This window comes from Herpailurus yagouaroundi, unplaced genomic scaffold, assembly GCF_014898765.1.
Source record: "Herpailurus yagouaroundi ecotype Mexico unplaced genomic scaffold, PumYag 222, whole genome shotgun sequence".
Taxonomy (NCBI): Eukaryota; Metazoa; Chordata; class Mammalia; order Carnivora; family Felidae; genus Herpailurus; species Herpailurus yagouaroundi.
Genome location: NW_024412453.1, coordinates 7,275,173 through 7,299,833, shown reverse-complemented (window position 1 = coordinate 7,299,833; position 24,661 = coordinate 7,275,173). Strand labels below are relative to the sequence as shown.

Genomic DNA, 24,661 nt, shown 5'->3' with positions numbered 1-24,661 from the left:
GGTGTACCCGAAGTCTTTTAATAGATGCTTGCGGGTGAGAGTGGCTTTTTATGGCACCCACAAGGTGTGAAGTCTTGGGAAATTTTATGTTAAAAATATGAGTTTAGGGGCGCCTGGGTGGCTCAGTTGGTTAAGCATCTGACTTCGGCTCAGGTCATGATCTCACAGTTCACGGGTTCAAGCCCCGCATCGGGCTCTGTGCTGACGGCTCAGAGCCTGGAGCCTGTTTCAGATTCTGTGTCTCCCTCTCTCCCTGCCCCTCCCCCACTCGTGCTCTGTCTCTCACTCCCAAAAATAAACAAACATTAAAAAATATTTTAAAAGTATGAGTTTTTTGGGGTGCCTGGGTGGCTCAGTCAGTTAAGCGTCTGACTTCAGCTCAGGTCATGAACTCACGGTTTGTGAGTTCGAGCCCCACATTGGGCTCTGTGCTGACAGCTCGGAGCCGGAGCCTGCTTCAGATTCTGTGCCTCCCTCTCTCTGACCTTCCTCCGCTTGTGCTCTCTCTCCCACTCTCTCCAGAATAAATAAACATTATCAAAAAAGATGAGTTTCTGGGATCTCTTGAAAAATGGGAAGGTTTGGCCTCATGGTTGCTGTGGTCCTCCATTAAGCATTGTGTGAGATAGTATTCGCTTCCATTAGAAAGTTCACCATCAACTTCATACCTTGTACTCTTACAGTCTGCCCGAAGTATTTATTTCCATTACCTACCTGGCCCTGTCGCCACGAGTTTGCGATCCGTGTTTTTGATGATACGTTATGCTGGTGACATTGGCCAGAATACCAATTGCTTATTGGCTTAGTTGGTAAAGAACAAAATACGATGAAGTGACACAGGGCGGTGACAGTATTTCTTGCATCTGTCTGCTGGTGTAATGAGGAACCTCTTGGTCAGAGATGGTCTAATTCCATCTTGCTCACTATTGAGCGCATGGTATATTAATAGTGGTAACATCTGATGTGGTACAGTATGATTCAGATCTTCTATTCCATTTCTCATGGCAACAACAAATGTTTTCCTTCTGAGTCAGCATTACCTAGATGCTACTGCTGACCAAAATTAGACCATATATTTTCAACCACATAAATATGAGCAGTTGAAAATTTTCTTAATATTGATTGCGTATGTAGGTCATATAATTAGCCCATGCGTACGGTTCTGTGGTCTATGTATGGCTGCTACAGAGCCGGAGGGGGAAATACAACAACGTTTCCTGTTATGCAAGCATCATTACATTATAATGAATAGGTAATATTAAATCGGACTGATGAGTCACATTACGGTAATCCAATATTTCCTTTGTAAAGTCCCTGAGGTTTATACAAGGAAATCTTTTCTAATAATAAGAACAGGGAGGATGAAGCAAGTGACTCTCAGGACCTCCTCCTTTATTTACTGCTTGTGTGATCGTGGGGAAGCAACTCAACCTTTCACAGCCTCAAACTACTCGGGATTAAATGAGATTAACTGTGTTCAAATTTGAAGGACGGTACCTGGAACGTAATAGGATCGATCAATGTTAGTATATTTTTTAATAGATAGAGATTGATTCTTAAGATCCACGAAGTGATCGATGAGCCTTTCTCTTGAAATGTATTTTCTGGTGTAGTAGGGGATTACATATTGTATGCACAAAGGATGCTTCTGGAATAGATGTTAAGTGGGGAAAAGAAAAAGATTAATCTTTTCCCTTGCTACTCTCACGACAGGCAAAGCATCCCATGATCCTTTACTTAGCATTTCTTTTCTGAATTGACAAAAAATTAGAGCAGACCACTAAAATACAGACCGGAATATATCCTGTTTTTAACCCCAGTCTATAATGCAGGTGTATCCAGCTTGTTTATTTTACTAATGCCATGAACCAGCAAGAGCTTATGTTTTCAGGTTGCCTGAAGTCAGGCAATCCTCTTTTCTTCTGGGTGAAATAGTTTCCATAACTTTATCACTTTGTAGTTCCCGCTCCAATCATTCACATGAATTCAACAAATATTTCAGCTATGGCCCAGCCAGTATAGGAAAACCGAGGGACTGGCTGAGGTAAGAGAAGAAAGGATCCCACTCTCAGCAGACAGACCTGTAAGCCAGTTAGAGCTACAGCTTAATGCGTGCCCACGGACTGCAGCCAAGGCTCTGTGCTACGCCCTTTACATAATGTGCTAATGGGCATGGCGTGCTGAATAGTTGCTAGCATTCATTTCCCAACCTCCTCCCCTACAGCTCCCAGTTTCTACTGGGAATGCTCAGGGGGGTAGTAAGTCAGTCCATTCCTGAATCAGGCAATGGAGCACAGGCCCACAGCTAAGCTGATCTGTCCATTTCCTGCCCCTGACTAGTGATTGGTTCAGAAATGGCCATGTGACCCGCCATGGGCCAATTAGAGTGAACCTCCTAACCTGCTGGGAAACCCAGGACAAAGGCATGCTCTCATTTTCTGGTTGGAGTGTTAATACCCATTTGAGGCCTATAACACGTTTTTATTAGCGTGAGGGGAGGGCAAAGAAAGAGGCAAATATTACTGCCAGAATCGCAGAGGAACTCTGATGATTTCGCAATTTCTGGACCAACCCATGTCAAAAGACTACCCTATCTCTGGTCTTCTCTGTTACCATAGCTGGTAAATCTGCCGGTTTTTGTTTTTTGTTTTATTTTTTTTTTAAATTTTTTTTCAACGTTTTTATTTATTTTTGGGACAGAGAGAGACAGAGCATGAACGGGGGAGGGGCAGAGAGAGAGGGAGACACAGAATCGGAAACCGGCTCCAGGCTCTGAGCCATCAGCCCAGAGCCTGACGCGGGGCTCGAACTCCCGGACCGCGAGATCGTGACCTGGCTGAAGTCGGACGCTTAACCGACTGCGCCACCCAGGCGCCCCTGTTTTTTTTTTGTTTTTGAAAGCACTGTGAATTAGGTTTCCTGTGACCTGAAGGAGAGCATCACACATGATCTCATAGTAAATCTCGCGCCCATTTTCAGAGCTGAGAGAACAAGAGTATTTGTCTTCATCACTAAGCCAATACACGCCAGAACTGTGACTTGAACCAAAGTTCTGATGACTCCCAAATCCTCACCTTTTCTAGGACTGTACTTCCCGCAGTTTTAATGTAGTGTAAAAGGTAGATGAAAAGTACAGTAGCGACACGAAGGAATGATCAACTCCCGTGTGCGTGTGTGTGAGGTAGGCATGGAGATAGTCCAGAAGGAGGTATAACGTGTTCAGATGCATGCATGGAGTGACTAGCTCATGACATACGCCGAATAAATGTTTTATATTTTATCTTATGCTTCTGAAAAATATACATTGCCAGAGAATCCTAACCCGAGGGTCCCAATATCTCCATGGGTCCTTGACAACAATACAGGGAACTGAGAGGAAAGCTGTCACTTTCAAGCAGAGCCGCCTAGATTAATTCAAACATTCCTTCTTTGCCATTCATAAGAGCTATGTCAGCTGACAGTGACTACCCCGTGCTAACTTGGTCAACAAGTCCTGTCCCTTTCACATCACTTGGGTCCATCCCCTCCACTGGATCTCAGTGCCATTGTTCATTTCAAGCCCCCGACATTTCTCACGTACAGCCTTGCTGCTCAACATCACGTGGCAACATCTCACACCTCAGAACCTCATCCAAGACCATCTGGATCAGAATGTCCACTTGAGCACATTAAACTTTGAGAAGCACTTTTGTATCTTACCACTAGAGCCTCCCAACTGATGCCCCTGCCTCTGATTTTATGTCATTTCTGCTCCTCCAACCCATTCTCCCCTGTAACATCATAGGATATTTCAGAAGTACTGACTATGTCTCTTCCCTGCTAAAAATCAATCGTTCCTTCAATGGCTCCTTGTGGCCTTCTGGATAATCTCCAAGTTCCTTTGACCTGGGAAGCAAATGTGGCTCTTTTCTGCCTGTGCTGGCCCTGGACTTGTATGCATATAGCAGCTCAGTTGCAGGATAGCTCAGTGGTTGAGCACATGGGCCTTAGGGGCACAAAGACTTGGGTTCAATATCTGGCACCACCTATGTGACTTTGGGAATCTCACTTAATCTCACTGAGGCTGTGTCTTCATCTGTTAAAAAGGAGGGGAGAGGTGCCTGGGTGGCTCAATGGGCTAAGTGTCCGACTCTTGGGTTTCGGCTCAGGTTATGATCTCACAGTTTGGTGAGTTTGAGCCCCGTGTAGAGCTCTGTGCTGACGGTGCAGAGCCTGCTTGGGATTCTCTCTCTTCTCCCTCTCTCTTGGCCCCTCCCCCACTCATGCTGTCTCTGTCTCTCTCTAAATAAATAAACTTTAAAAAAAAAGAAGGGGAAAAAAGGCATGCGTGTGGGTGGATAAGAAAAGCTATCTCATAGGCTTGTAATGTGCACAGAACCCAGAGCTCAGAGCCTGGCATACAGCAAGCTCTCAAAATAGGAGCTACCTAAAAAAAAAATTTTTTAATATTTAATGTTTATTTTTTATTTTTTGAGAGACAGAGAGAAAGAGACAGAGTGTGAGCAGCGGAGGGGCAGAGAGAGAAGGAGACACAGAATCCGAAGCAGGCTCCAGGCTCCCAGCTGTCAGTACAGAGCCCAACGTGGGGCTCAAACTCACGAACCATGAGATCATGACCTGAGCCGAAGTCGGATGCTTGACCGACCGAGCCACCTGGGCGCACCAAGAGTGGCCACTTTTGTTTGGACCTCCCCAAACTCATCAGACCCACACATCTGTGTCTTTACACTTGCTGTTCCAGCTGCCTGGAAATCTTTCACTCTTCACCTGATGAACTCCTATTCATACCTCAAAACTTAGCTCAAATGTCACCTCCTCCAGGAAGCCTCATGTGTCACCTTCTTCATCTAAACCAGTGCTTCTTGGCATTTGTTGCTTACCTCTACCACAGCACTCTTTGCAGATGGCCAGTTACATACGTATTTGTTTCATAAAACAGGGAAATCACATATTCACAAAAGCAGCTTGTTTATAGACAGAACCTAGCAAACTAGGGCATCCCCAGGGAAATAAATATAATAAGCTCTTGGTTGAAACCTTTATGTTCCTTCTCATGAGGATTTCCCAGTATGTGCTTTTTGAGATCTGGTTTTAAGAACTTCATAGCTCTTATCTGACAAGAGGGTTCTTTGTTCAGAGAAGTGTGGGAAACACAGGGTTACACAAAACTCAACAGTTCTCAGAGCTTCTAAGATGCTAATATTCATCATGAATCTCCAAGAAGGTGATATATTATGCATTGGCCACCTGCATCAGCCCACAGTTTCTGCCAACTACTGAACAACACTTCATCATGGCTGAACCCTGGAATCTAGTACATTCTTTGGCACAGAATGTGTGCTAACAAACATTTGTGAAAAGGGTAAATGCTAAATGTCTATCGCATCCAGGGAAGAGATCAGTGGAGCCCAAATTAGTTCAATGATAGTAGAAACAGAGAGGAAGGGATAAACTATAGGTTAATTAATATAGATGCATTCAGGCTAATATCAGCAAGATTTGTAGGTCAAAATACACATTTTTCTGGCTTGCACGACTGGCTGGAACAAAAATGTCATCAGCTGTGGCTGGTTTTGAAGAGAAGGGATTTGAGTGCTTCTGGGACATTTATTCTAGTGGAGCTGTCCAACAGAGTTGTATATATGCATCTGGGAACACAGATCTGTGAACTTTCAGCACCTCTACTAAGTTTGCTACCTCGTTTATGTCAACCCTTTTGCAAAGAGTACTAACCCGCCTAGGTGATGATGGAAATTTGAAGAGAGTAGAATTGAGCCTGTACCTACATAGTCTGTGTGGATAGGACGCAAGGATTTCGCTCCTTGGATGGAGCAGGATGGTGGAGCATCCAAAAATATCAGCCCCGTGTACAAAGGGATGCTTCTGAACGATTCCACATGAAACAGTCAGGCGAATGAAGACACAGCCCAGAGCAGTTGGGTTATGATATGCTTATGAAAGCTATACACAAATCAGGGAGCATTTAGTGGACTTTCCTTCCATTTACTCTATCCACTCATTCATTCAGCAAACGTGTACTGAGTATCTACTCTGTGCCATTTGATATTCCAGCTCTGATGATTTGAAAGTGCACAGAGCACATTTCTACTCCACGGATATACTCCTGTAAACATGTGAATTGTAGTAAGTTGCAGTACAGGCTTCTGGTGAATATAACTTGGCATGACATTTCTGGAGGATGGTTTAATACAAGGCATCAGATGCTTTTCACAATACACATATCCTCTGACTCAGCAGTTATACTGTTAGGAATTCATCCTAAGGAAATAAAAGATGTCTACCAAGTTGTAACTGCGAGATTTTCCTCACAGTTTTCTTGATAATCTCAAGAAGCTGGGGATAACCTGATTTCCTCAAAACCAAGGAGACTGGTTATGTAAATTATTCTACAGGCAGCGGGAATCCAATGGAGGTTTTTAACCACATGAGTGGCATTGGATGTGTGTATGTTTCAAGATAATTTTAGAAGCAGTGTGGAGAATGGTCTCTAGTGGGGGGAAAACAGAGAAGATGATTTTTGCAATAGTCTAAGTCAAAGACGATGCAGAACTGACCTAAAGCAAGGCAGTGGGAATGGGGGGGCACTGTTGGATTTGGGAGAGATTCCTAAGGTAGCATCAGTAGGATTTGGTGACCGACTATGTGTGGGGGAGACTGTGGAATATTTAAGAATAAGGTACTGAGGAAACATGTGAGATTTCTAATTCAGGTCGAGCAGGTTTGGGAGAGAGATCTAAGGAGTCTGATTGTGAACATGTTCAGACCGAGGTTATACACCCCTTTCCCCGCCATTGCCATGGTGATTCCTTGAGAAGGAAGGAAAGCTTTGAGAGGTGGTATGAACTGTGGGTAAGTGTTTGGCCTCTGAGACTGGCTGGCTGAGACTGTGTACAGGTCCTGCACTTGTTAGTAAGTGGTTTACTTACTTATTAGTGAGGGCCTCTCTGAACGAAAAGCCCCTGTCTCAGGATATTCAGAATATAGCGTGAAGACGGGTCGGTCTTGTAAAGTGCCCAGTAGGTAGTAACCGCTCAATGAATGTCAGCTTTACAAAAACAAAAAGCACCATAGCACAGGGAAAGTCCCCACACACCCTGGGATTTTTATGACTCCCTCCGTACCCTACCCAGGCACTAGACTTGGTGCCTTCCATAAGAGTATCACGTCCCAGTGTGGGCCAAAACAGCTGATCCCATCTCCTTGAGCATTTCATGCAGAAGCAACAGTCCCTGCTCTCTAAACAGATGCAGGATTTCAGGTCTGAGGGGTTGGGCACATATTTCCATGGCTTCTTTTCTCTCTCCTAAGCCTCCTTGAAGAACAGACACAGTGTGCCTTCTGAAACTCTCTTTAACTCGATTTTCTCTTCAAATCCATTTCCCTCTTACCAATTTCTCCAAAACTTCTGGGAATTTCCAAGAGGTGGGGTAGAGGGAGCACACTGGAGGAACAGGGGCCGGAGATGGAGATTGGAAGCCACTGATGGTGAGGCCACAAAAAAAAAGGATAGTTTTACCTGGGAAGGGGTGAAGAATGTGAAGAGAAGAGATGGCAGAGGATAAGCACTGGGGAACCATTACCGAAGGGGGTGAGCAATGGAGAAGGAGCTCGTGAGGGAGACGGAACAGCGGGGGCTGGAACCGGGAGGACCAGGAGAGAGCAATCTTGGAAGCCAGGTGGAGCTGGAGTTGAGAGTAGGGTCTGGCTCACAAGGTTGCATTTTTTTTTTTTTTTTAAGAGACTGAGTAGGATGACGACAGAAACGGTGTTATTGGATATGGCAATAAATAGACCATCAGGGATCTTGGAGCTACGTCAGCAGCATGGAGAGAAGTGACTTGGCTGAGGTCATGACCCAGCAAGGGGTGCAGCTAGGACTATAAACCTGGATGTACGTGCACACTGGAATGTTGGTAGTGTCTGTTGTGTGATGGTGTGTGTTGGAACCAATGATATGTTCCTTCATCGTTACAGAGATGAAACCTTAAAGCCCAGACTCATACTTACATTCTTAATTCCATAGTCACTTCTCCCTAAGCCAGGAGGGGTTCTACTGACAATTCACTCTATTGTGCTCCATCTGTATTTACTGTAGACGCCAAACAAACACAACCAGATTTGCTTTACGAATGCTATGCCCGCCTCAGACATCGATCACGAGCTTTACAAACAGAACAAACCCAACAACACAACCAGTTTGGATGGGAGACGGTCTATGGTAACCCCAGCCCTGCATGATGAAAGTGTATTGTTGTGCTTTGGAACCCCACCTCCCTCCACCCCCAGCCCGAGGCAATCACTACCTGCTTCCTTTCTCTACAGACTTTCTATGGATGTGCTTTCTGTATAGATCTACAGCCCAGGCATGGCATACGAATAGAATCATACAACACACATGTGGTCTATGAGGACTGGCATCTTTTGAGATTTATCCATGTTGTGGCATCTATCGGTCCTTCCAAAATTACTAAACGCTATTTCACTCTGAGAATATCGCCACATTTTGTTCGCCCATTCGTCTGTTGATGGACATTTACGTTGTTTCCACCTTTGTGGCTCTCATGGAGGCCGCTGCTGTGAACATTTGTGCACACATTTTCCTGGGGTCATATTTTTTCATTTCTCATGGATGCATCGCCAGGATAGGAATTGCTGGGTCCTACAGTAACTGTGTTTACCCTTTTGAGAAACTGCCAGGCTGCCTCCCAAAGTGGCTGTGTCATTGTCCACTTCCACCGGCAACGTGTGAGGGTTCCAGCCTCTCTGCCCACTGTCATTTAATAAGTCAATGTTTTGTGGGGCGCCTGGGTGGCACAGTCGGTTAAGCGTCCGACTTCAGCCAGGTCACGATCTCGCAGTCGGTGAGTTCGAGCCCCGCGTCAGGCTCTGGGCTGATGGCTCAGAGCCTGGAGCCTGTTTCCGATTCTGTGTCTCCCTCTCTCTCTGCCCCTCCCCTGTTCATGCTCTGTCTCTCTCTGTCCCAAAAATAAATAAAAACGTTGAAAAAAAAAATAAGTCAATGTTTTGTTTTGGAGACTTCATTGGGTGAATGCCCAAAAAGGTGAGAACTCAAAAGGTCATCCAACACAATGTAGAAGTAGTAGTAATAACAATAAAAACAACAACGATGATGATGGCAACCACTCATGTTGAGGCCCCCGATGTACTCTCATGCGTTGTCACGTTTTGTCACCATGGCAGCCCTCTGGGGTAGGCAGTGTCATTAGAGGTTTAGAGGTAAAAAAGGGAAGCTTAGAGAAACTAAGTGATATGTCCCACAGGGTAACACAGCTGGCAGGTGGCGGCATGGGGGCTTGAACTCAGATCCTCCAAATTTCAAAGCCTGTGTTTTTGAAAACTGTGCCGTTCTGATAAACTCAGTGTCATTCACATTTGCAAATTGTTAACACGCTGGCTAAAGCATCAAATTACCAAAATGATATTGCATTATTTTCCCTTTCAATCAACCCAGATGACAGTTACGAAAGTGTGTGGCATTGGGCCCCGCTGCTGTCCTAGCTCTTTGTAATCATCCAGCATCCCTACTGAATCTGGCATTCCCTGAAGGGCGAGCACTGAGCCAGGATGAGAAGCCAGGGCTGGAAGAGCCATTTAATAATTCCACGCAGATGGTTACTTCAACCAGTTACTGAACTTGAAGCATTATCACCCTAGACTAATGCAAACAGACAGGGTTCTGGGCACGGCTGTGAGGGCTGGTTTTGTCCTCGAGGATTACAGAATTGTATTACTCATGCGTTTTTAGAATCAGAATTCATCCATCTTTCACAGATGAAACAGCACGTGCCCAGTATAGATGACTGGAGAATTCAGAGAATTCAGAAGGAAAAGATTTCGGGGAGGAGCCAAGATGGTGAAACAGCATGGAAGTTTTTGAAATACGCGTCCATGAAATACAGCCGGATCAACACTAAACCATCCTGCACACCTAGAAAACTGATTTCAGGATTAACACGACAATCTGCACAACCTGCACCACAGAACTCAGCAGGTACGCGGCGCGGAGAGGTGAACTGGGGGAGGGAGAAGCCGCTGAGGGCAGGGAGCTGTTATTGCCTGCAGAGAGAGGATGGAGACAGGGGAGAGTTCGGGAAAAGGACCCCCCCCCCCCCCGCCAAAGCAGCTGGAGAGAAGAAAGTGGAAAAGCAGAAACAGCCACAAGGACTGAACTAAAAGGGAGGAAGGAGAAAGGAGAGGGTTGAAATTCCATTAAGACTCTAGAAACAGGGGACCGCAGAGTCTGAAACTCCGCAGCTCCTTACCTGGAGGGACTCCGGTGGGAAGGGCGGATCCCCAGGAGCAGAGTGAAGTCTGGTTATCCTCGGGTCACACAGGGAGAGGCGGTTTCCCTGCTGGGAGGACATCTGGTCCAGGCTGTGTGGCTACCTGGTCCCAGGAGACCCCAGAGTACAACCACATTCGCTGGTGGAGGAACAAGGTCCTTAAGGGCGAAGCCTGGGGCCAGATGTGTGTTGTGATTGTCCATGATCCCTGAAACGCTGCTGCTACGCGATCGCGTGAACTTTCTCTGGGGCGGGCTGGCGCCCAGCCACGGTCTCTGGGCTTCGGCAGCAGCGGTCCCGCGAACGTTCCTGGCTGTGGCCGCCACCGGCCATTGCTCGGGGAGACCCTCCCAGAGAGGATCTGAGCGGGTCCAAGCCGCAGTCCCTCCGAAGGGAGGGGTCGAGAAATACAGCCGCGTCGGAGATAAAACTCAGGAGGGAGGTGGCGCCTGGCAACCTGATGGCTTGGTCACGAACGCGTAGAAGCGGGAACAGAGGAAGCTGGAGACAAAGGATGGGTGCGCGATTGCTGGCTGGGGAGAGCACAGAGTTTTGATACTAGACACTGGGCAGCTGGGTGACGCCATTTTTACCGCTCCCGCGCATGCGCATACACACCTGCAAGCGCCACAACAATCCCCTCCAGTGAGCTGAGCAGCGCCATCTAGTGGAGAACGAAGTCATTACCCTAAGCCCCGCCCAACTGGGCCAACCTCGCTCTTCAGGAACACAAGTCTCTCCGCCTGCTTAGTTTACGAACTATAAAGTGTTTCATAGTTTGACTTCTAGGGGAAAACGAAGTGATTTCAATCGTATTTCAGTCTGTTCGCTGGTCCATCTATTCAGTTTTCTTTTTTTTTTCTTTTTCACTTCCTTTTCTTGAATACAGAAAGACAAAAAACTTATTTTTCTTTTTCAATTTTTATTAAAAATGTTTTTCTTTAATTTTTTCTACTATATTTTTACTTTTTTGTAAATTTTTTGAATTTTATTTTACTTCCATTTCACTTTATTCCATTTCATTGTGTTCATTTTTTCAAATTGTCAAATGTTTTCCTTCCCCCCCGCCCTTTTTTCTCTAATCTATCAAGCTCCTTTAAACAACCAGACCAAAACACACTTAGGATCTAGCATCATCTATTTCATTTTTGTGTGTGTGTGTGGGTGTGTGTTGTTTTTCATTTTAATTTTTTTTTACCTTATTAATTTCTTTTCTTCCTTCAAAATGATGAAATGAAGGAATTCATCCCAAAATAAAGAGCAGGAAGAAATGATAGCCAGGGATTTAATCAACACAGATACAAGCAAGATGTATGAACGACAATTTAGAATCACGATAATAAGAATACTAGCTAGGGTTGAAAATAGATTAGAATCCCTTTCTGCAGAGATGAAAGAAGCAAAAGCTAGCCAGGATGAAATAAATTCTATAACTGAGCTGCAATCTCAAATGGATGCTGCAGCGGCAAAGATAGATGAGGCAGAGCAGCGAATCAGTGATATAGAGGACAAACTTCTGGGGAATAATGAAGCAGAAAAACAGAGGGAGACTAAGGCAAAAGAACATGATTTAAGAATTAGAGAAATCAGTGACTCATTAAAAAGGAACAATATCAGGGGCGCCTGGGTGGCGCAGTCGGTTAAGCGTCCGACTTCAGCCAGGTCACGATCTCGCGGTCCGGGAGTTCGAGCCCCGCGTCAGGCTCTGGGCTGATGGCTCAGAGCCTGGAGCCTGTTTCCGATTCTGTGTCTCCCTCTCTCTCTGCCCCTCCCCCGTTCATGCTCTGTCTCTCTCTGTCCCAAAAATAAATAAACGTTGAAAAAAAAATTAAAAAAAAAAAAAAAAAAAGGAACAATATCAGAATCATAGGGGTCCCAGAAGAGGAAGAGAGAGAAAAAGGGGTAGAAGGGTTATGTGAACAAGTCACAGCAGAAAACATTCCTAACCTGGGGAAAGACACAGACATCAAAATCCAGGAAGCACAGAGGACTCCCATTAGATTCAACAAAAACTGACCATCAACAAGGCACATCATAGTCAAATTTACAAAATACTCAGGCAAGGAAAGACTCGTGAAAGCAGCAAGGGAACAAAAGTCCTTAACCTACAAGGGAACAAAGATCAGGTTTGCAGCAGACCTAGCCACAGAAAATTGGCAGGACAGAAAGAAGTGTGAGAATATATTCAATGTGCTGAATCAGGTAAATATGCAGTCAAGAATTCTTTATCCAGCAAGGCTGTCATTCAAAATAGAAGGAGAGATCAAAACTTTCCCAAAGAAACAAAAGTTAAAGGGGCTCGTGACCACTAAATTAGCCCTGCAAGAAATTATGGGGGGGGGGTGACTCTCTAAGGGGAGAAAAGATGGGGAAAAAAGACCAAAAGTAACAAAGACTAGGAAGGACCAGAGAACACCACCAGAAACTCCAACTCTACAAGAAACAAAATAGCAATAAATTCAACTCTTTCAGTACTCATTCTAAATGTCAATGGACTAAATGCTCCAATCGAAAGACATAGAGTAATAGAACAGATAAGAAAATAAGGTCTATCTATATGCTATTTACAAGAGACCCACTTTAGACCTAAAGACACCTTCAGATTGAAAGTAAGGGGATGGAGAACCATCTATCATGCTAATGTTTGACAAAAGAAAGCCAGAGCAGCCATACTTATATCAGATAATCTAGACTTTAAAATACAGACTGTAATAAGAGACGAAGAAGGACATTATTTCATAATTAAGGGGCTGGTCCACCAAGAAGACCTAACAATTGTAAACATTAATGCTCCAAATGTGAGAGCACCCAAATACACAAATCAATTAATCACAAACATAAAGAAACTCATTGATAATAATAACATAATAGTAGGGGACTTCAACACCCCACCTACAACAATGGACAGATCATCTAAACAGAAAATCAACAAGGAAACAATGGCTTTGAATGACACACTAAACCAGATGGACTTAACAGATATATTCAGAACATTTCATCCTACAGCAGCAGAATATACATTCTTCTCCAGTGCACATGGAACGTTCTCCAGAATAGATCATATACTGGGACACAAATCAGCCCTCAACAAATACAAAAAGATCGAGATCATACCGTGCATATTTTAGACCCCAACACTATGAAACATAAAATCAATCACAAGAAAAAAATTGGAAAGATAACAAATACTTGGAGACTGAAGAACATCCTACTAAAGAATGAATGGGCTAACCAGGAAGTTAAAGAGGAAATTAAAAAGTATATGGAAGTCGATGAAAATGATAACACCACAACCACAAACCTCTGGGATGCAGCAAAGGCGGTCATAAGAGGAAAGTATATAGCAATCCAGGCCTTCCTAAAGAAGGAAGAAAGGCCTCAGATACACAACCTAACCCTACACCTTAAAGAGCTGATAAAAGAACAGCAAATGAAACCCAAAACCAGCAGGAGACAGGAAATAATAAAGATTAGAGCAGAAATCAATGCTGTCAAAACCAAAAAACAAAAACAAAAACAAAAAACGGTAGAACAGATCAATGAAAACAGATGCTGGTTCTTTGAAAGAATTAACAAAATTGATAAACCACTAGCTTGATCAAAAAGAAAAAGGAAAGGACCCAAATAAATAAAATCAAGAAGGAAAGAGGAGAGATCACAACCAACACAGCAGAAATACAAACAATAGTAAGACAATATTATAAGCAATTATATGCCAATAAAATGGGCAATCTGGAAGAAATGGACAAATTCCTAGAAACATACACCACCAAAACTGAAACAGGAAGAAACAGAAAATTTGAACAGAAAAGAAATTGAATTAGTTGGGGTGCCTGGGTGGCTCAGTTGGTTGAGTGTCTGACTTTGGTTCAGGTCATGATCTCATGGTTCACTGGTTTGAGCCCCACGTTGAGCTCTGTGCTGACAGCTCAGAGCCTGGAGCCTGCTTCGGATTCTGTGTCTCCCTTTCTGTCTGCCCCTCCCCTGCTCACATTCTGTCTCTTTCTCTCAAAAATAAATAAATATTAAAAAAAAAAGAAATTGAATTAGTAATAAAAAATTTCCAAAAAAACAAGATTCTGGGGCCAGATGGCTTTCCAGGGGAATTATACCAAACATTTAAAGAAGAGTTAATACCTATTCTCTTGAAGCTGTTCCAAAAAAGAGAAATGGAAGGAAAACTGCCAAACTCTTTCTATGAAGCCAGCATTACCTTGAGTCCAAATCCAGACAAAGACTCCATGAAAAAGGAGAACTACAGACCAATTTCCGTGATGAACATGGATGCAAAAATCCTCAACAAGATATTAGCCAACCGGATCCAACAATACATGAAAAAAATATTAACCACAACAAAGTGGGATTTATACCTGGGATGCAGGGCTGGTTTAATATCCACAAAACAATCAATATGATTTATCACATCAATAAAAGAAAGGACAAGACCCATACGATCTTCCCAATAGATGGAGAGAAAGCATTCGACAAAATACAGCAAGCATCCTTTCCTGATAAAAACTTTTAAGAAAGTAGGTATAGAAGGATTATACCTCAAGATCATAAAAGCCATATACAAAAGACCCAATGCTAATATCATCCTCAATGAGAGTTTTCCCCTAAGGTAAGGAACAACACAGGGCTGTCCACTCTCACCAGTTATTCAACATAGTATTGGAAGTCTTAGCCTCAGCAATCAGACAACACAAAGAAATAAAAGGCATCCAAATCGTCCAGGAAGAGGTCATACTTTCACTCTTCACAGATGACATGCTACTTTCTATGGAAAACCTAAAAGATTCCACCAAAAAACTGCTAGAACGGATGCATGAATTCAGCAAAGTGGAAGGATATAAAAATCAATGCACAGAAGTCAGTTGCATTCCTACACACCAAGAATGAAGCAACAGAAAGATAAATCAAGGAATTGATCCCATTTACAATTGCACCAAAACCCATAAAATACCTAGGAATAAATCTAACCAAAGAGGTGAAAAATCTATACACTGAGAAGTATAGAATGCTTATGAAAGAAAGTGAAGACACAAAAAAATGGAAAAAGATCCCATGCTCCTGGATAGGAAGAACAAATATTGTTAAAATGTCAATACTACCCAAAGCAATGTACATATTCAATGCAATCCCTATCAAAATAACACCAGCATTCTTCACAGAGCTAGAACAAACAATCCTAAAATTTTATGGAATCAGGAAAGACCCCCGAATAGCCAAAGCAATCTTGGAAAAGAAAAACAAAGCAGGAGGCATCACAATGCCAGACTTCAAGCTGTATTACAAAGCTGTCTTCATCAAGACAGAATGGTACTGGCACAAGAACAGACACTCAGATCAATGGAACAGAATAGAAAACCCAGAAATGGACCCACAAATGTATGGCCAACTCTTCTTTGACAAAAGAAGAAAGAATATTCAATGGAATAAAGACAGTCTCTTCAGCAAATGGAGCTGGTAAAACTGGACAGTGACATGCATATCAATGAACCTGGACCACTTTCTTACACCAGACACAAAAATAAACTCAAAATGGAGGAAATACCTCAATGTAAGACAGGAAGCCATCAAAATCCTCGAGGAGAAAGCAAGCAAAAACCTCTTTGATCTTGGCCACAGCAACTCCTTACTCAACACGTCTCCTGAGGCAAGGGAAACAAAAGCAGAAATGAACTACTGGGACCTCATCAAAATCAAAAACTTCTGCACAGCAAAGGAAACAATCAGCAAAACTAAAAGGCAACCAATGGAATGGGAGAAGATATTTGCAAACAACATATCAGTCAAAGGGTTAGTATCCAAAATCTATAAAGAAATTGTCAAACTGAACACCCAAAAAACGAATAATCCAGTGAAGAAATGGGCAAAAGACATGAATAGACACTTCTCCAAGGAAGACATCCAGATGGCCAATCGACACATGAAAAAATGCTCCACATCACTCATCATCCGGGAAGTACAAATCAAAACCACAATAAGATACCACCTCACACCTGTCAGAATGGCTAACATTAACAACTCAGGCAACAACAGATGTTGGTGAGGATGTGGAGAAAGAGGATCTCTTTGGCACTGCTGGTGGGAATGCAAACTGGTGCTGCCACTCTGGAAAACAGTGTGGAGGTTTGTCAAAAAATTAAAAATAAAACTACCCTACGACCCAGCAGTTGCACTACTAGGTATTTATCCAAAGGATACAGGCATGCTGTTTCCAAGGGGCACATGCACCCCAATGATTACAGCAGCACTATCAACAATAGCCAAAGTATGGAAAGAGCCCAAATGTCCACCGATGGATGAATGGATAAAGAAGATGTGGTATCTATATACAATGGACTATTACTCGGCAATCAAAAAGAATGAAATCTTGCCATTTGCAACTATGCGGATTGAACTAGAGGGTATTACGCTAAGCGAAATTAGTCAGTCAGAGAAAGACCAATATCATATGACTTCACTAATATGAGGACTTTAAGATACAAAACAGTTGAACATAAGGGAAGGGAAGCAAAAATAATATAAAAACAGGGAGGGGGACAAAAACGTAAGAGACTTTTAAATATGGAGAACAAACTGAGGGATACTGGAGGGATTGTGGGAGGGGGATGGGCTAAATGTGTAAGGGGCACTAAGGAATCTACTCCTGAAATCATCATTGTACTAAATGCTAACTAACTTGGATGTAAATTAAAAAAATAAAAAAATAAAAATAATTTCAACCTTAAAAAAAAGATTTTCCCCAACTCTCAACTCTTAGAAATAACCACTACTATTGTGGTTGTAAATACACAATATTAGTATATTAATATATAAAGTATATAAAATGTTTAAAAATATACTTGTGTATTTACTCCTAATATTTTTATTTTTTTAGCATTAAAAACGTTATTGGTCTTTTCCTGATTATAAAAGTAACACGTATACCTTGTAGGAATACTGGAGAATTCAAACAAAACGTTATTTATTATTTTGACCATCAAAGGTAGTCACTCTCAATACTTTAGTATGTGTCATTTTAATGTTATCTTTTATTCTATATGTGTACATATGTGTGTATAGATGTGAACAGATAACAAAATTGGGATCAGATTATTTTTCACTTAATTTCTACTATTATCATTCTATAAAATACTTTATATGATTGAGATCACAGGGTACACTTGACCTTAACCAAAAGATAGAGAACAGCATACCGTTCATTACAATGTGCTTCCCACTCTTCCTCTAACGTTTTAATTATCATTGTGTTATGATATTTCCCCATGACAGTTCGAATTCTTTTGTAATTTTAAATAAGAATTGATTTAGTCGTTTTCCTTTTGTAGGATGTTAGCCTTTCCCCACAGTTTACAAAAACTGTAAGAAATACCTTGTGTGTAAGTGTTTGTTTAGTATATCAAATATTTCTCAGGGTAGATTCTTAGGAGTTGAATTATTGGATCCAAGATGTCTGGCTGTTTTTTCTTTTCTCCTTCCTCCTCTTCTTCCTCCTCCTCCTCCTCCTCCTCCTTTTAAATTATGACATTCAATTTTAATTTGGTTTAACACAGAAACGTAAAGAGAATAACATGACAAAGATCCCTGAACCGTCTGACCATCTTTTATTTAACAGTTATACACACTTTTATTTACTTGGTTTTTAATACTGAGATATAATTCCTGTATAGTAAAGTAAATATATCTTAAGTGGCTTTCTCAATGATTATCTATATCTCTACACATGTATATGTATATCCATCCATACACACACACACACACACACACACACACACATCCCAGTATGTCATTAATCATTTCAATACATTTCTAGCATTCCAACAAGTTCCCCTTCCTAAAAGCAACCACTATTCTAACACTTATCACTATAGATAAATTTTATCTGTTTTTGAACTTCATATGAATGGAATCAGTCAGCATGTACTATTCTGTATCTGGTTTCTTTTGTTTAATCTTATGTCTCTAAAAGTCATTACTTTTTTTTTTTCAGTAGTAGTTGTTCTTTTCCATTGCTGTGGCTATAATCACACACAGTATATATGTATACATACATATATTGTATACAATATATACATATTATATATGAGTGTATATATATAGATATAATAAGTGTTAGTGAGGATGTGGTGAAATTAGATCCCTCGTACACTGCTGGAGGGAATGTAAAATGGTTTAGCCACTGTGGGAAACAGTTGAACTATTTCTCGAAAAGCTGGACGTAGATTGAGCACAATTCCCATATAACCCAGCAATTCCACTCTTCAGCACTTAAAATAGGTACTTGAATAGATATTTGCATGCAAATGTTCACAGCAGCACCATTCACCGTAGCCAAAAGGTGGAAACAACCCACATGTCCATTAATGTATAAACAAAATGTGGGGTATTTGTACAATGGAAGACTACTCGGCCATTAAAATTAGTGAATTACTGATACATGCTACATGGATGCATCTTGAAAACAGCATGCTAAGCAAAAGAAGACGGACACAGAAAGTCAGAGCATACGATTCCATTCAAACGAAATGTCCCAAACAGCTAAATTCACAGAGAAAGAAAGGATTAGTGATTGCCAAGAACTGGAGGGAAGGGAAATATGGGATAACTACTTAGTGGGCACGGGGGTCTCCTTAAAAGGTAATGAAATGTCTGGGAACTAGATAGAGGGGGTGATGGTACAACCCTGTGAAAGGACAATACTACTGAGTTATTCACTTTAAAATGGTTAACTTCAGCTTACGTGAATTTCACCTCAATAAAAAAAAATTAATAGAGTCAAACTTAATAGTTTTCTTGAAGGTTTGTGTTTCAGGGTCTTAATGAACATATCTTTCCACTGCAAGGGAATAAAGACATTCTTCTATATGACTTACTCATTTTAAACATTTTGCTTTTTCTCATTCAGGTGTTTAATTGACCTGGAGTTTGTGTGTATATATGATAGAAAGTACAAGGGCGACATTTTTATTTTAGTTTTCCATTATCTCACTACCACTTAGGAAATGGCCTGTCCTTTCTATACCGATTTGGAATACCTCCTCTGTCATAAGACCAGCTTTCCAAACACATGTGGGTCTATTTGGGGGCTCTTGATTTTTGGCATATGCTAGCTATGTTCTTCCTGCCTGTTCATTTTCCTCACCCTTGTCTTGCCTATTCCTAGCACTTAGATTTATTTTATTTTATTATTGTTATTTTTTTATTTAAGAAAGAGAGAGTGCACATGAATGGGGGAGGGACAGAGGAGGAAGCTTAGCATGGAGCCTGATGCGGGGCTCAATCCCACAACCCTGGGATCATGACCCAAGCCAAGATCAAGAGTTGAATGCTCTCTGACTAAGCCACACAGGCTCCCCATTGGTTCTTCCATGTAATTTTAGGGTCAGTTTGCCAAGTTGATTTTAAAGTCCTACTCCCTTCTGAGATTTCAAATACAATTGCAACTGAAGAGAATTGCCATCTTCATGAGACTGATTCTTTTGTACCCTTGAACATCACATATCTATCTCTTCACTTTTTTTCTGTTGCTGACTAATGCAACATAAAATTCACTCATTCATTAATTGTCCCAGTTGACACAAAATAATAGTTTTCTCCTTAAAGGTTTGGGGGGGGGGGGTTTGGTATTATGTTATATCTTTAACTTTGATTAATAATGTTCAGAAATATTACTCTTTATGTATGTTTATCTCGTTTCCAAAAACTTGGTCTTACTAATTTTAATAGCTTACATGTAGACCTGTTTGCATTTTTAGAGAGGCAATTATAGTGTCTGAAGAAGAAACTTTTGTTTCTTGTGTTTCAATTCTAATGATTAATTTATTTTTCCTGCCTAACTTGGCTGGGATCTCCCAGAGTGGGGGTGGTAAGCATCCTTGCTTTGTTCCTGACCTTAATGATCAGACACAGAGGTTCAACAGTAAGTGTGATGTTTGCTGTTGGCTTTTGATACTTACTCTCTAGAAGGTTAAGGAAATGATCTTCTATTCTTAATTGTAAGGGGGAAAAAAAGATAGATATGATTACTAATTTTTCAAATGCTCTTTCTGTATCCATTAAGGTAATCAGTTTTTTCTTTTAATCTGTTAATATGGTATATTATAGCAATATATTTTCTGATATTGGGTCATTACTACATCTTGGAAATGTTCATGATGTATTTTGATATTTAGAGGTTTTGTACCTGTGTTTATAGGTGAGCTCACTCTAGAATTCTTTAAAAATTTTTTTTAACATTTATTTATTTTTGAGAGAGAGACAGAGACAGAGACAGAGTGTGAGTGGGGGAGGGGCAGAGAGAGAGAGAGAGACACAGAATCTGAAGCAGGCTCCAGGCTTTGAGCCGTCAGCACTGGGCCTGATATGGAGCTCAAACCTATGGACTGTGAGATCATGACCCAAGGCAAAGTCAGACGTCTAACCGACTGAGCCACCCAGGCACCCCTAGAATTCTTTTACTGTGCCATTTTAATCTAGTTTTGATATCAAGGTCATATATTGTCCTCATTAAATGAGCTCTGAAACAATTTTTATGAAATAAGGACTATCTGTTATTTTATTTAAGTTCACCTACAGAACTGTTTGGGCCCGATGCCTTTTTGGGACTGAGGAGAAAAATAAATTTTTTTATTAAGAATTCAGTTTTTCTAATGACTATTAACTCGTTTTTTATTTCTTACATACATTTTAGTAGTTTGCTACTTAAAGTTATCTATTTTGGGGCACCTGGGCGGCTCAGTCAGTTAAGTGTCGGACTTCAGTTCAGGTCACGATCTCGTGGTTTGTGAGTTTGAGCCCCACATCGGGCTCTGTGCTGACAGCTCAGAGCCTGGAACCTGCTTCGGATTCTGTGTCTCCCTCTCTCTCTGCCCCTCCCCTGCTCATGCTCTGTCTCTCTCGGTCTCTCAATAATAAATAAATGTTAAAAAAAAAAATTAAAAAAAAGGAAAGTTATCTATTTCAACCAGTTAAAAAAACCTTCCTGTATTTGTATTATGTGTCCTTTTTCATTCCTAATGGTACTCATGGGTGCCTATTCCGGTGAGTCTTGAGAGGTTTGACTTCTTTATCAGTATTCCATTCCCCTCCCCCAACCCGAGGAATTAGCTTTGGTTTTGCAGATCTTCCCTATTGCTTCTTGGTTTTCTATTTCTTTAATTTGTGCTATTATCATTATTATTTTCTTTTTTCTACTTCACAGGTTTTATCTGTTCTTTTTTATTAAAGTCTTTTCAGTTGAACACTTAATCTGCTTTTTAAAAACCATTTTGACCATTTTTATTTATTTATTTTTTTAAATTTTTTTTTTCAACGTTTATTTATTTTTGGGACAGAGAGAGACAGAGCATGAACGGGGGAGGGGCAGAGAGAGAGGGAGACCCAGAATCGGAAACAGGCTCCAGGCTCTGAGCCATCAGCCCAGAGCCCAACGCGGGGCTCGAACTCACGGACCGCGAGGTCGTGACCTGGCTGAAGTTGGTCGCTTAACCGACTGCGCCACCCAGGCGCCCCATTTTGACCATTTTTAAGTGTGTAAGTCAGTGGTATTCATTAAATTTTTGTGCAGCTATCACCACCCTGCATCCCTAAAATTCTTTCCATCTTGTAAAACTGCAAATCTATACCCATTAAACAAGAATTCTCTATTGTTTCCTCCCCAGCCACCATTCTACTTTCTTTCCTCTATGATAGTTGACCGCTGTAAATATGCTATGTGAGTGGAATCACACAGTACCTGTCTTTTTGTGACTGGCTTACTTCACTTAGCATAATGTCCTCAAGGTTCATCCTTCCTTTTTTAGGGCTGAATAGTATTCCACCGTATGCATAGGCCATGTTTTGCTTATCCATTCATCCTAACCCACTTAATTTTATTTTATTTTTTTAAGTTTATTTATTTAGAGAGAGGGAGAGAGAGCAAGCAGGGGAGGGGCAGAGAGAGAGGGAGAGAGAAAATCCCAAGCAGGCTCTTTGCTGTCAGCACAGAGCCCAACATGGGGCTCGAACTCATCAACTGTGAGATCATGACCTGAGCTGAAACCAAGAGTCAGACACTTAACCAACTGAACCACCCAAGGCACCCCTAACCCACTTATTTTTAGTCTTACATTTTTTAATGCATGTTTTTAGGGCCATACATTACTTCTATCAAAACTTACAAGTTTTGATACGTGGTACTCTCATGGTTGTTCAGCTCTAAATATTTTATGATTCTCATTGTTATTTCCGTTTTCTCTCATGGGCTATTTAGAAGTTCGTTATTGATAGTAACTTTTTTTTTTTTCAACGTTTTTTATTTTTGGGACAGGGAGAGACAGAGCATGAACGGGGGAGGGGCAGAGAGAGAGGGAGACACAGAATCGGAAACAGGCTCCAGGCTCCGAGCCATCAGCCCAGAGCCCGATGCGGGGCTCGAAATCACAGACCGCGAGATCGTGACCTGGCCGAAGTCGGACGCTTAACCGACTGCGCCACCCAGGCGCCCCGATAGTAACTTTTTAAGGACACTTACTACAGGTGGCCAAATAATTTTCTTAAACATCTGGGCCATTCTACACTTCCACAAACCATGGGGATACAAAAGTTGCCCCATATGACATCTTTTTTTTTTCATTTTTTTTAACGTTTATTTATTTTTGAGACATAGAGAGACAGAGCATGAGTGGAGGAGGGACAGAGAGAGAGGGAGACACAGAATCGGAAGCAGGCTCCAGGCTCTGAGCCATCAGCCCAGAACCCGACGCGGGGCTCGAACTCACGGACGGCGAGATCGTGACCTGAGCTGAAGTCGGACGCTTAACCGACTGAGCCACTCAGGCGCCCCCCATATGACATCTTAAAAGCAACACCAAACAACAAATACCTTATATCCTATAGCGCCTTTTCCAACTCCTACCATACAAAAAAAAATATATCAATCTAAGGAGCCAGTATAATAAAGAAACTGAGTCTGGATTCAATTGCTGACCAGGCTACTTGGTAAGTGTGGGACTTGGGGCAAATAATCTTTTTGCAACTCAGTTTCATCCTCTGTAAAACAAGGCCAACAAAATAGCATCTTTTTCACACAGTTGTTAGGAAGTGTTTACCACCTAGCCATCGTTCAATAACTGTTATTAATTTTTATCAATCTAGCTGGTCATTTTACTTTGTACTTTTAATACTGCCATGCTTTGCTAGTAAGATACCACCCCCCCCCCCCCCCGAGTTTCTGGAAAGTAAAGACCCCTGTTCCAAACAGCTTTGTTATTACTGTGTCCAAAATACGTTCGTGCCTTTCTCAAGTTCATGCAAACACATACCGTGTCCACACAGGCACCCTCATAACAAGACTGTTCCATTTCATATTCAAGTTATACACGCAGAAGCGAATCACAAGAGATTCTCACAAAAATGCGCTCAGGTCCACGCTCAGGATTCTGCACACTCCCCACAAAGATGGATCCATCGCCCACAGCTAGAGACGCGCTCACAAATCCCACTCAAAATCCAGCAGCCCGACGACAGATCACAAGCTGCGCACGGTGCCCAGGCCAGGCATCACCACCGGCTCCAGCTTGGGCAGCGGCCTTGTTTTTACTTCCTTTGAGTTGGTTCTATTTTAGTTGTTGTTTGTGTTGTTCTTCTTAGAGTTATCATCTGCCCCCTTTTCTCCCTACCCAGCCCCCAAGCCCCCCCCTCCTACCCCTATTGCGCATGCGTCCTGCATCCCTCCGCCTTCTGGGTACCAGTCCGCGCTCCCCGGCCCTGGCGGCGGAAGAGATGGAGCAGCGTCACGAGCGCCCGGCCCCTTAAAACGCTGCTGGCTGGAGCCGCCTCCCTCCCTGCAGCCCGCGGCGGGGATGGAGTAAAGGGGGACCCGTCGACCTGCCCGCGGGGATCAGCGATGGAGTTAAAGCAATCTTTGTCCACCCATCTGGAAACCGAGAAGCCTCTGAGGCGCTATGGGGCGGTGGAGCAGACGGCGTGGACCGCGGAGGGACTGGGGAGAAGTGAGTACTCGGCTGGAAGGGGGGCACAGTTGGGGAGCCGTGCGCCGGCGCTGGGGGTCGCGGGGGCGCGGGGAGGGCAGGGAGCGGACCAAGGGGAGCGCCCCCGCAGCGGGGCTTTCGTCGCGGGGGGCGGGGGGCGGTGGGATGCGCAGCGCGGCGCAGCGACGCGCTCTCCCGCGAACAAAAGGGGGACCCTCCGGCTGGGGCTTCACCGGGAGGCTCGGGAAATCGCGAGGCAGCAAGCCGGGAGCCTGGGGTGGACTCGGTAGTCCCGGATCCGTTAGCTCGCAGCTGGTCTTGGAAAGTAGGATCTTATCCGCAGCCGAGAGAGGAGAGTGG

The 24,661-nt window shown here is 42.6% G+C and overlaps 1 protein-coding gene across 1 annotated transcript in view; it reads left to right on the top strand.

Annotated features, from left to right (window-relative positions):
• The first annotated feature begins 24,088 nt into the window (after positions 1 to 24,088).
• BMERB1 (bMERB domain containing 1) overlaps positions 24,089 to 24,661 on the top strand; it is a 123,386-nt gene continuing 122,813 nt past the window's right edge. The window contains exon 1 of the mRNA XM_040458970.1: positions 24,089 to 24,322. Within this exon, the coding sequence (XP_040314904.1) occupies positions 24,217 to 24,322 (106 nt within the window). The 5' untranslated portion in view covers positions 24,089 to 24,216. The remainder of the gene's footprint in view (positions 24,323 to 24,661) is intronic.